The 12,770-nt window shown below is 39.1% G+C and overlaps 4 protein-coding genes across 4 annotated transcripts; all 4 read left to right on the forward strand.

The window, feature by feature from the left end:
- LOC105172229 lies at positions 7,950-8,495 on the forward strand. The gene has a single exon (XM_011093602.1). It carries the CDS (start codon positions 7,950-7,952, stop codon positions 8,493-8,495), a length of 546 nt encoding a protein of 181 aa, XP_011091904.1.
- On the forward strand, positions 8,744-9,310 carry LOC105172230 (pectinesterase inhibitor-like). The gene has a single exon (XM_011093603.1). The coding sequence runs from the start codon at positions 8,744-8,746 to the stop codon at positions 9,308-9,310; it is 567 nt and encodes a 188-aa protein (XP_011091905.1).
- LOC105172231 lies at positions 10,408-10,953 on the forward strand. The gene has a single exon (XM_011093604.1). It carries the CDS (start codon positions 10,408-10,410, stop codon positions 10,951-10,953), a length of 546 nt encoding a protein of 181 aa, XP_011091906.1.
- LOC105172232 (pectinesterase inhibitor-like) lies at positions 11,202-11,768 on the forward strand. The gene has a single exon (XM_011093605.1). The coding sequence runs from the start codon at positions 11,202-11,204 to the stop codon at positions 11,766-11,768; it is 567 nt and encodes a 188-aa protein (XP_011091907.1).

The following is a 12,770-nucleotide window of genomic DNA, read 5'->3' on the forward strand; positions in this document are numbered from 1 at the left end:
ACTCCCCCGAGTTTGCTGCTTGAACTTGCAGCATACGGCTGGAGGGAACACGGGATTTCTTGAAGACTCCGGTCTTTGATACCGCGGTCGAGATAAAAGTCGGGATTTACATGATGTAGGGCTTTAAAAAATGCAAGGCCCAAGCTAACAAGTTGGGTGCGTTTGCTGAAGGATTCGACCAAGACCGGCTCAACCCTTTCGTGGATGAGAATTTTCAGCCATACGTTCCCGAGCCGCCTCCGGAGATCAAAGGTACAGAATCTGCGAGCTTGCTCGATGATGTGGAGGCTTTGGATGAATGAGCTCGATCAGTCGACCCGCATGCCTGCAAATACTTCAAATATCTTTTGTATAGATCCAGGGTCATTCAAGGAAACAATTGTTTTTTGTCTTGCAATGCTTGTTTACCATACACATTTTGTGATCTAATTTTTGGAACTTTTGCTACGTTAATCAAATTCACAAATTTAATGCATGATAGTTCTAGCAGTTAATCAGTGAATGTATAAATTGTGTTCTTAAATACTTCAAATTAAACATTTGCGTAGAGACCCTGCAATCTTCTATTCAGGTATCTTAAGTTTGCACTTTCGACACGATCTTTCCCAGATTGAATGATCTTTTTCAAATCCTGTGATCTTATCGTAGATCTTACGATTTTTTTCAAATCGAATGATCTTTCTCAGATCCTGTGATCTTTTGCAGATCCCACGATCTTTTTCAGATCCTGCGATCTTATCGTAGATCTTACGATCTTTTTCAGATCGAATGATCTTTTGCAGATCCCACGATCTTTTTCAGAACCTGTAATCTTTCTCAGATTGAATGGTAGAGAAACAAAACTCACATTATTGATAGGTGATAATGAAAAGAGGTGATGATATATATGATCTTTTCCAGATACAATTTACATCGCCTTTTGCAGGCTCCCAACTAGACCTTTCACAGGTACATCAAAAAGAGGACTAAACTCTCTTCCCTATAATTTACATTTATGCGACCTTTTTCAGGCTCAAAGTTAAGCGTAGAACTTTTTCAAGTTTTTGATGATCCAAGGTCTGGGTGGGTCTCGACCCTCCATATCCTGTAGGCGATAGGTGCCTCTTCGTTTGATTTCCGTCAAAAGTGCGCTCCTCCTGATTGGTCGCAAGGTCATACATAGTCACTCGATGTGATTCCTCGCCTATCTCTGCAGGAATAAGAGCTTCAGTACCAAATACAAGGCAAAAAAGAGTCTCACCTGCTGAGGATCTAGGGGTGCTTCGGTATGCCCACAAAACTCCAGGTAACTCATCCAATCATGATCCCTTTGAATTCAACCTTGTCTTCGAATGTTGAAGAATTGTCCTGTTAACGACCTCGACCTGCCCATTCGATTGTGGATGCCCTACTGCTGTAAAATTTTGTTGAATTTTTAGTTCTTTACACCAATTCTTCTTCCCTTGAAATTGAGTGCCATTATATGAGATCAAAATTCTAGGGACTACGAACCGACATATGATATTTTTCCATATAAACTCAATTATATTCCCTTCTGTCACCTTAGCTACAGCCTCCGCCTCTACCCACTTGGAGAAATATTCTACTGCTACCACAATAAATTTTTTCTGAGATCGCGCAGTTGAGAATGGTCACAGGATGTCTATTCCCCATTGATCAAATGGACACGCGATCTTAACTGGTTCCATCTGGGTCGCGGGTGTATGAATCTGCGCTGCAAATCTCTGGCAAGCCTCACATTTTTTGACTAATTCTTTCGTGTCCCTCACTAGAGTTGACCAGAAAAATCCTTGTCTGATCACTTTTTATGCTAAAGACCTTCCTCCGGAGTGATTTCTGCAACTCCCTTCATGAATCTCCCTCATTACGTATTCAGCCTTTTTCGGATCAAGACATTTCAACAAAGGTCCTTCTATAGTCCTTTTATACAACTGTTCATCAACTAATGTAAATCGGACTGCCCTTGCCTTAAGTCTTTGTGCACTCGTGGGGTCGGCAGGTAAAATCCCTTCTTTCATATACCGAATGATCTCATCCTTCCATGACGGCTTTTCATCTGCAACATTAATGTCAATGTTCTCAGCGATCACAGGTGTTTCTCTAACCATTACAGTTATCTTGCGATCTCGAATTCCTAACAAAGTGGCTCTGAATTTTGATAGTGAATCTGCCCTATCATTTTTATGTCGTGGAATTTGATGCACCTGGCATTTATTAAATTTGGACATTATGGATTTTACTTTATTATGATAGAGTATCATGCTTTCCTCCTTAGTCTCGTAAGTACCCTCTATTTTCAAAGCGAAAAGCTGCGAGCCTGTATACACTTCTAAATCCTTCGCACCTGTCCCAAGCGCTAGTTCCAACCCCATAATCAGAGCATCATATTCAGCTTCATTATTTGTGACTGGGAAAGATAGTCGAGCGGCAACCTCGATCTCTACATCTCCTGGACCTTGTATCAAAATTCCAATTGCCCATTTCTCGCATTTGAGGATCCGTCTACATGCAATATCTATTTTTCCAGCTTAGGTTCATTCTCAGGCTCGCCCACGAGCTCGACCATAAAATCTGCCAATATTTGTCCTTTCAATGACGCCCGGGCTTGATAATCAATATCAAATTCCCCCAGTTCTACTGCCCACTTCACAAGTCTACCTGAGGCCTCCGGTCGTGCCAACACATTACGGAGTGGATGATTGGTTAGAACAACTATACGGTGACCTTGGAAGTAAGGTCGTAATTTACGGGCCGTTACTACTAGTGCAAGCGCTAGTTTCTCAATTTGCGCATACCTTCTCTCCGCTCCTTGCAGCATCTTGCTCAAATAATATATTGGACTTTGCACTCCTTCCTCTTCTCTTACTAACGCGGAACTAACTGCATTCTCGGAAACAACTAAGTACACATATAACACCTTGTTTCCTTTCGGATTTGTGAGCAATGGTGGTGAGCGTAAATACGTTTTTAGGTCCAGAAATGCTTGCTCGTACTCTTCAGTCCATTCAAAGTTTTTGGTTTTTCTCAGTACTTTAAAGAAGGGGAGATTCCTATCTGATGATTTAGAAATGAAGCGATTAAGAGATGCAAGCTTACCGGTGAGTTTTGGACCTCCTTGACGGTGGTTGGTGACTTCAACTTCAGTATTGCCTCTATCTTTTCGGGGTTCACTTCAATCCCCGTTCACTGACCAGATACCCCAAAAATTTTCCTCCTATTACCCCGGAAGTGCATTTTATTGGGTTTAATTTCATCCTGAATTTTCTGAGTGTCACAAAAGCTTGTTCAAGATAGACCATGTGACCAGGCGACCTCGAACTCTTCACCAGCATGTCATCAACATATACCTCCATGGTCCTTCCAATTTGGTCCTCAAACATCCTATTCACTAACCGCTAGTATGTGGTCCCTGCGTTTTTCAGCCCAAAGGGCATCACTTTGTAGCAATATATTTCTCTTTCGGTCACAAACGAGGTTTTGCTCCGATCTTCTCCGCCATGAAAATCTGATGATTGTCCTGATAAGCATCCATCATGGAGAATGGTTCATATCACGCTGTCGAATCCACCAATGTATCAATTATAGGAAGTGGGTATGGATCCTTTGGGCACGCCTTGTTTAAATCCGTGAAGTCGATACAAACTCTCCACTTTCCTCCTGGCTTTGGAACTACAACAACATTGGACGACCACTCTGTATATTGAACCTCTGAAATGTATCCGGCATTCAGCAACCTTTCAACTTCTTCCCTGATTACTTGGTTCTTTTCTATGCTAAAATTCCTTTTCTTCTGCTGCACAGGTCACATGGTAGGGTTCACATTCAGTCGATGAACGATCACTTCCGGGGCCACTCCCACAAAATCAGACGAACTCCACGCAAAAACATCTGCATTCTTCCTTAACAATGATACCATCATAGTTTCTAGTTGCGCGCCCAAATGTGATCCTATTCTGGTAGTTTTGGAAGGGTCTTCCTGGATCACTTCTACAATCTTATGGGCCTCAGCTGGCTGGATTCTCTCTGTTCTCTCTTCTGATATCTCATCGCCTCCCTCAATGACTTCTAACTTCCTTCTTTTATTTGCGCCTTCACCCTTTTTCAGGGACAAATTGTAGCATTTACGTGCTTCTTCCTGGTCACCCTACTCTTGCTCTGGTTGGAAACTTCACTTTTAAATGATAGGTGGACACTATCGCTCGAAAAGCATTGAGTCCCGGCCTTCCCAAGATTACATTATATGCAAACGGTGTGTCCACTACTAGAAATCTGATCATCAACGTCTTTCTTCGAGGCTCTTCCCCCATAGATACAGGGAGATCGAGGGTTCCTAACGGCATGATCTTAGGACCTCCGAATCCAACTAGCGGGGTCCCACAGGTTCTAGCTTAGCATCTTCCTACCCCATTTTGACCAGAACATCCCTTAGGATGATATTTTCCGAGCTTCCGTTATCTATCAAAACTTTACGAACAGTGAAATTGGCTATATCTAGTCTGATCACCATGGGGTCATTTTGCGACCCTGTTCTTCCCGCAACATCTTTGTTCCCAAACGTGATCTCTTCTTCTGGTTCAATGCTTACAACTAATTGATCTCTCTGGTCATTTCTACTCTGCCCCTTCCTAGACCTTCCAGAATCACCCCCTTCGGGTCCTCCCGCGATGGTATAAATTATGCCTTTCACAGGCACATTATCTTTTGGTTTGGCTTCTCTCTGCACCCCTTTTCCTCGATCTTGGGTCCTCTCATGACTTCTAGACCGACTCCTCCGAACAACAGTCTCCTCGGTGCGATACTTTAGAACGTGTTCTTTGAAATACCCCTGCCTTATCAACATCTCAATCTCATCCTTCAGCTGGTAGCGCTCCTCTGTGTCATGTCCACGCTCACGATGAAATTTACAGTATTTGCTTGAAAACTTTTTCGCTGGGGTAAATCTTGTATGGCGGGGCCATTTTAACATATCAGACTTCTCCACAGTCAACAATGCCTTGGTTCGCGTAGTGTTCAAGGGTATATATCGATGATACTTTGGCTGATAGGGGGGATGGCGACCGCAATCTATCTTCTGCTTCGAATCTTTTCCATGCTCGTGATCGCGGCTCCTCCTACTGCCCAGCCACTCCCCATCCTTCATTGTATTCATTTCCTCTTCGTAATGTACTTTTGGGCCAAACGCATCAATTGCTCCACATTAGTAGGTGGATCCCTAGCTAGAGCAGAAGCAAAAGGTCCTTTTTTCAGCCCGTGAATCAAAATACTCACCATCATGTCAATTCTTAGGACTTGTACCTCCAAAGTCTCATTGTTGAATCTTCCCATGAAATTTTTCAAGGTCTCATTATCCCTTTGCCTGATGGTGAACAGGTACGTCGCAGACATCTTTTGCTTCCTTTTGATAGCAAAATGAAAAACAAACTTCTATACCAATTGTTCATGCGATTCAATACTTCCTACAGGCAAACTTGTGAACCACTCCTGCGTCTTCCCTGTTAAGGTGGTCACAAATAATTTTGCTTTTATGGAATCTGATTGTCCATAAAGATTCATTACTAAATCGAATGCAGATACATGTTCTTGAGGGTCTTTTATGCCATCATATTTTGGTAAGTCGGGCATTTTAAAAGCCGCGTTTACAACTTCACCGAAAATTTTATTACAGAATGGTGAATGCTTATTCTGAGTGACTAATTCCCCTCTCCGCTTCAATTCATCAATTTGTTTTCCTAGTAGTCGACATCAGCTCTTGAGATCGCGGGCTCGCGTCTCTGCCATCCGCTCCGAGTACTAGATCCCACTTCAGAAGAAGCGACCATGCGCCTGCTTTCTGGGGCTCTTCTGCTCATTCCTTCAGAGGCTCGTTCGGTCTCTCTTTCACGAACTACCCTTCGCTTGGTTGTTTCATTTTCAATGGGTTGTGTCCTTCGTTCATATGTCATAATGGCATTCCTACTCGCTTGGGGAAGGCTGGGGTAGGGGAGCAGGCATGGGAAGAAGGGGGAAGGTGGGGGACGCCGACGATGGTGAAGGGGCGCGGGGGCAATTGAGGGGGAAGAAGGGGGAGGGGAGGCGACGGCAACGGGGACAGCGAAAGGGATGGGGCAGGGGGGAAAGAAAGGGGAAGAGGCATAGGTAAGGGCAGGAAATGGGGGAAGAGGAAGGAGACAGGGTAGGGGGAGCGCGCGATGGTGGCTAGTTAGGGGGTGGGGTGGGATGAGGTTTTTTATTTTATTTTTAAACTAAAAAGTATATATTATTAAAAATAATTTATATAAAAATTAATATTTTTCTATTTAATAAATATTTAGATATATTATAATTATTAATAAATGTTAAACATAATATATCATATAAAAATAATATTTGTATGCCTAGTTGCGATAGGGGAGACCTTTTAATGGAGTAAATTGCTTCAATTTTAATAACTAAAAAAGATAAAGTCAATATTTTCTTTTTAAACAGACCGATATTTTTTTACAGGGGTATAATGCATTTTTCCTTTTTTTTCATGAGATCATCTAAAATAAAAGGGGCAATTTGTAAGGTGAATATATTTGAAGGAGAAGTTTTATGTAATTTTCATAATAAGTGGGAAATTTGAATATATTCATATTGGTAGGGAAGTCAGTATAAGTTACTCTTAATAATTTATGAATTCAAGTTAGAGATATTCATTAACATTATCTAATTTTAATCTAATTCTAAGTTAATATGACTGATGATCTCACTCACTAAAACAATAACCCAAATTACCCATTTTGTTCATGAGATCCTTCTACTTCTACACAAAAGTTTGTACTTGTTTATTTTCTCATGTCTATAATCGGCAGCAAATGACCTTATCAATGATATCTGCCAGAAAACGAAAAATCCTTTGTGCTCAAAGATTTTGAAATCTGATCGTAGGGAGAAGTCGCTTTAAAAATGGCAGCGGCCTGCATGGGCTCAACTGCCAGGGAAGTCAGTATAAGTAACTCTTAATAATTTATGAATTCAAGTTAGAGATATTCATTAACATTATCTAATTTTAATCTAATTCTAAGTTAATATGACTAATGATCTCACTCACTAAAACAATAACCCAAATTACCCATTTTATTCATGAGATCATCTAAAATAAAAGGGGCAATTTGTAAGGTGAATATATTTGAAGGAGAAGTTTTATGTAATTTTCATAATAAGAGTGGGAAATTTGAATATTTTCATATTGGTAGAAGTGTCAGTATAAGTAACTCTTAATAATTTATGAATTCAAGTTAGATATTCATTTTAACATTATCTAATTTTAATCTAATTCTAAGTTAATATGACTGATGATCTCACTCACTAAAACAATAACCCAAATTACCCATTTTGTTCATGAGATCATCTAAAATAAAAGGGGCAATTTGTAAGGTGAATATATTTGAAGGAGAAGTTTTATGTAATTTTCATAATAAGAGTGGGAAATTTGAATATTTTCATATTGGTAGGGATGTCAGTATAAGTAACTCTTAATAATTTATGAATTCAAGTTAGAGATATTCATTAACATTATCTAATTTTAATCTAATTCTAAGTTAATATGACTGATGATCTCACTCACTAAAACAATAACCCAAATTACCCATTTGTAACGCATAGAGAACAGATTCGAGCAATGAAATCGAAAACTAAAGACCCCCTTATAGAGGTGAAGTCAAAATTAAGAATGTCTTAGAATAAAATGAATGGTGATTATGTTGATTTTTGCCAAACTTGTAATTTTATTTTGTATATAATGAAAATTCTTGTCATTACACGAATCTGTTTATCTTCTTCCAATTCTTCACTAAATTCATTCACAAACTGCACCAGATTGATTACGAATTACTCGAAAAAATCAATGATTGTACTAGTTTCCTGATAATCTATCTGCAATATAAGTCCCCCATTACCCCCCAAGCCACCTCTCCAGTTGCAGTAAAATGGGGAGAATGCTACTTTCTCTGTTATTTCCTCTCTTATTTGTAGTGTTAGGATGTCTGGCTAACGCAACACCAGACCCAACACCATCAGACTTGATCACAACAATTTGTTCACAAACAACTGATGTTCCTCTGTGTCATCTGATATTAAGTCCAGGTGGTCGTGTTGCCGGTGCAACTCTTAGAGACCTAGCAAAAATTTCTCTCAAACCAACATTACTAACTGCTACAGAAACTTTTAAGCTGATCATCATGCTATTTAAGGTTGAAAGGAAGAAAAAGACCAGACAGCGGTTTCGGTCATGCTTGAAGGACTATGTTGAGGCCATTAGAGGGGTCAGAGAGTGGGAGGCTTTGCTCAACTCTGGCAATTATAGCTCCCTGTACTCAAAGGCAGTGGCTATCGCCATTCGCCCTCTTCACTGTGATCAGAATTTTGCGCAACAACCAAGTGAGCCAGATCAACTTAGAGGAGCCAACCAGAAGTTTAAAGATATTTGCAGCATCATAACCGTTATTTCTGATCATTTAAACCAAAACAACTAATACTTACTTGCATACCCAATGTTTCACATGGTTCAGAAATGAAATAATTTTCCGCCTTCAATGTGATGAATCTTGCGTGGAATGCCTGGGGAAATAACTGTATATATATGTTTGCAAACTTCAGCTTATCAATTTTTGGTCAAACTTCATAATAGCTATTTGCCAATCTTTAAACTCTTGGATACGCATTGACTGGCAAGCCAATCATAACAAAAGACGACCAAAGCTTCAAAGTAGATGAAATCAAGATGGAATTGCCCTTTGCTCTAATTAAGCCATGCATATTGTTCTTCTTCATACTTGGCAATATAACATTCCTGCGGGTCCGTGCAAAAACATCAAATGACTTGATCTCTGATGTCTGCAAAAGAACAACAACTCCGAGACTGTGCTTGCAGATTCTAAAATCAAATGGTAGAGCTCGTAAGGCCTCTTCTCCTCCTGAACTTGGGGAAGTCTCAATGGACTTGAGCAAATCCAATGCTAAAGCAACGAAAAACATGATACTCTTCTCGTCTCTAAGAACAAGAGATAAGGGACTAAAGGAACGATACAAATCATGTGCTGTGAATTACGACAGTGCCTTATATTACATTAACATTGCAAACCAGTACTTTAAAGGTGGTGATTATGCAAGTGTAGGCAGATATACAGCAGCTGCACTAAATGAGCCAATTGCTTGTAGACACAACTTTGCAAGGGCTGAACCAGCATGGCTCAGGGAAGGGAACGACAAGTTGGAATGCCTTTGCAGTGTCGTTTTGGTTATTAGTGACCATCTATCTGGGAGACACTGCTCATTTCCTGCTGGCTAATATTTACCCAATGTTTGATGAGATTTAGGAAGAAAATGCAAATCAAATTGGATTGAGCTTCCTTTATTATTTGTCGAAGATATGACTTGGAATAACGAATTGCTATGTTTACGGGTTTAAAATCTGATAAAATAAAAAGGTGAATTGCTCTTATCAGATATCATAGAAACGGACTATATCATAAATTTGGCTTGACATGTCATGATGGCATCAATGGTTGATAGTTAGTGCAAAGTGGAAAAATTTGTTTTATATAGGAATGAATCGTAAAGATTAAGCTATAGAGATTAGCCCCATTTTCCCAGATCATGACTTTAATACGCTTTTCTCTCCCACTATACCAATGGGAGACATCATGAAAATACTACATAAGACATGGCACTACAAGCACCAGGAGCAACTTTCAAAGTTACAGAAAGCAATATGAAAGTGTTCTTTGCTTCTACTTCTACACAAAAGTTTGTACTTGTTTATTTTCTCATGTCTATAATCGGCAGCAAATGACCTTATCAATGATATCTGCCAGAAAACGAAAAATCCTTTGTGCTCAAAGATTTTGAAATCTGATCGTAGGGAGAAGTCGCTTTAAAAATGGCAGCGGCCTGCATGGGCTCAACTGCCAGGGAAGTCAGTATAAGTAACTCTTAATAATTTATGAATTCAAGTTAGAGATATTCATTAACATTATCTAATTTTAATCTAATTCTAAGTTAATATGACTGATGATCTCACTCACTAAAACAATAACCCAAATTACCCATTTGTAACGCATAGAGAACAGATTCGAGCAATGAAATCGAAAACTAAAGACCTCCTTATAGAGGTGAAGTCAAAATTAAGAATGTCTTAGAATAAAATGAATGGTGATTATGTTGATTTTTGTCAAACTTGTAATTTTATTTTGTATATAATGAAAATTCTTGTCATTACACGAATCTGTTTATCTTCTTCCAATTCTTCACTAAATTCATTCACAAACTGCACCAGATTGATTACGAATTACTCGAAAAAATCAATGATTGTACTAGTTTCCTGATAATCTATCTGCAATATAAGTCCCCCATTACCCCCCAAGCCACCTCTCCAGTTGCAGTAAAATGGGGAGAATGCTACTTTCTCTGTTATTTCCTCTCTTATTTGTAGTGTTAGGATGGGATGTCTACGCAACACCAGACCCAACACCATCAGACTTGATCACAACAATTTGTTCACAAACAACTGATGTTCCTCTGTGTCATCTGATATTAAGTCCAGGTGGTCGTGTTGCCGGTGCAACTCTTAGAGACCTAGCAAAAATTTCTCTCAAACCAACATTACTAACTGCTACAGAAACTTTTAAGCTGATCATCATGCTATTTAAGGTCGAAAGGAAGAAAAAGACCAGACAGCGGTTTTGGTCATGCTTGAAGGACTATGTTGAGGCCATTAGAGGGGTCAGAGAGTGGGAGGCTTTGCTCAACTCTGGCAATTATAGCTCCCTGTACGCAAAGGCAGTGGCTATCGCCATTCGCCCTCTTCACTGTGATCAGAATTTTGCGCAACAACCAAGTGAGCCAGATCAACTTAGAGGAGCCAACCAGAAGTTTAAAGATATTTGCAGCATCATTACCGTTATTTCTGATCATTTAAACCAAAACAACTAATACTTATTTACATACCCAATGTTTCACATGGTTCAGAAATGAAATAATTTTCCGCCTTCAATGTGATGAATCTTGCGTGGAATGCCTGGGGAAATAATTGTATATATATGCTTGCAAACTTCAGCTTATCAATTTTTGGTCAAACTTCATAATAGCTATTTGCCAATCTTTAAATTAAACTCTTCGCATTGACTGGCAAGCCAATCATAACAAAAGACGACCAAAGCTTCAAAGTAGATGAAATCAAGATGGAATTGCCCTTTGCTTTGCTTAAGCCATGCATATTGTTCTTCTTCATACTTGGCAATATAACATTCCTGCGGGTCCGTGCAAAAACATCAAATGACTTGATCTCTGATGTCTGCAAAAGAACAACAACTCCGAGACTGTGCTTGCAGATTCTAAAATCAAATGGTAGAGCTCGTAAGGCCTCTTCTCCTCTTGAACTTGGGGAAGTCTCAATGGACTTGAGCAAATCCAGTGCTAAAGCAACGAAAAACATGATACTCTTCTCGTCTCTAAGAACAAGAGATAAGGGACTGAAGGAACGATACAAATCATGTGCTGTGAATTACGACAGTGCCTTATATTACATTAACATTGCAAACCAGTACTTTAAAGGTGGTGATTATGCAAGTGTAGGCAGATATACAGCAGCTGCACTAAATGAGCCAATTGCTTGTAGACACAACTTTGCAAGGGCTGAACCAGCATGGCTCAGGGAAGGGAACGACAAGTTGGAATGCCTTTGCAGTGTCGTTTTGGTTATTAGTGACCATCTATCTGGGAGACACTGCTCATTTCCTGCTGGCTAATATTTACCCAATGTTTGATGAGATTTAGGAAGAAAATGCAAATTGGATGGTCTTGAGCTTCCTTTATTATTTGTCGAAGATATGACTTGGAATAACGAATTGCTATGTTTACAGGTTTAAAATCTGATAAAATAAAAAGGTGAATTGCTCTTATCAGATATCATAGCAACGGACTATATCATAAATTTGGCTTGACATGTCATGATGGCATCAATGGTTGATAGTTAGTGCAAAGTGGAAAAATTTGTTTTATGGGAAAGAATCGTAAAGATTAAGCTATAGAGATTAGCCCCATTTTCCCAGATCATGACTTTAATACGCTTTTCTCTCCCACTATACCAAGACATCATGAAAATACTACATAAGATATGGCACTACAAGCACCAGGAGCAACTTTCAAAGTTACAGAAAGCAATATGAAAGTGTTCTTTGCTTCTACTTCTACACAAAAGTTTGTACTTGTTTATTTTCTCATGTCTATAATCGGCAGCAAATGACCTTATCAATGATATCTGCCAGAAAACGAAAAATCCTTTGTGCTCAAAGATTTTGAAATCTGATCGTAGGGAGAAGTCGCTTTAAAAATGGCAGCGGCCTGCATGGGCTCAACTGCCAGGGAAGTCAGTATAAGTAACTCTTAATAATTTATGAATTCAAGTTAGAGATATTCATTAACATTATCTAATTTTAATCTAATTCTAAGTTAATATGACTGATGATCTCACTCACTAAAACAATAACCCAAATTACCCATTTTGTTCATGAGATCTCTAAAATAAAAGGGACAATTTGTAAGGTGAATATATTTGAAGGAGAAGTTTTATGTAATTTTCATAATAAGAGTGGGAAATTTGAATATTTTCATATTGGTAGGGAAGTCAGTATAAGTAACTCTTAATAATTTATGAATTCAAGTTAGAGATATTCATTAACCATTATCTAGTTTTAATCTAATTCTAAGTTAATATGACTGATGATCTCACTCACTAAAACAATAACCCA

The sequence above is a fragment of the Sesamum indicum genome, linkage group LG10, assembly GCF_000512975.1.
Source record: "Sesamum indicum cultivar Zhongzhi No. 13 linkage group LG10, S_indicum_v1.0, whole genome shotgun sequence".
Lineage (NCBI taxonomy): Eukaryota > Viridiplantae > Streptophyta > Magnoliopsida > Lamiales > Pedaliaceae > Sesamum > Sesamum indicum.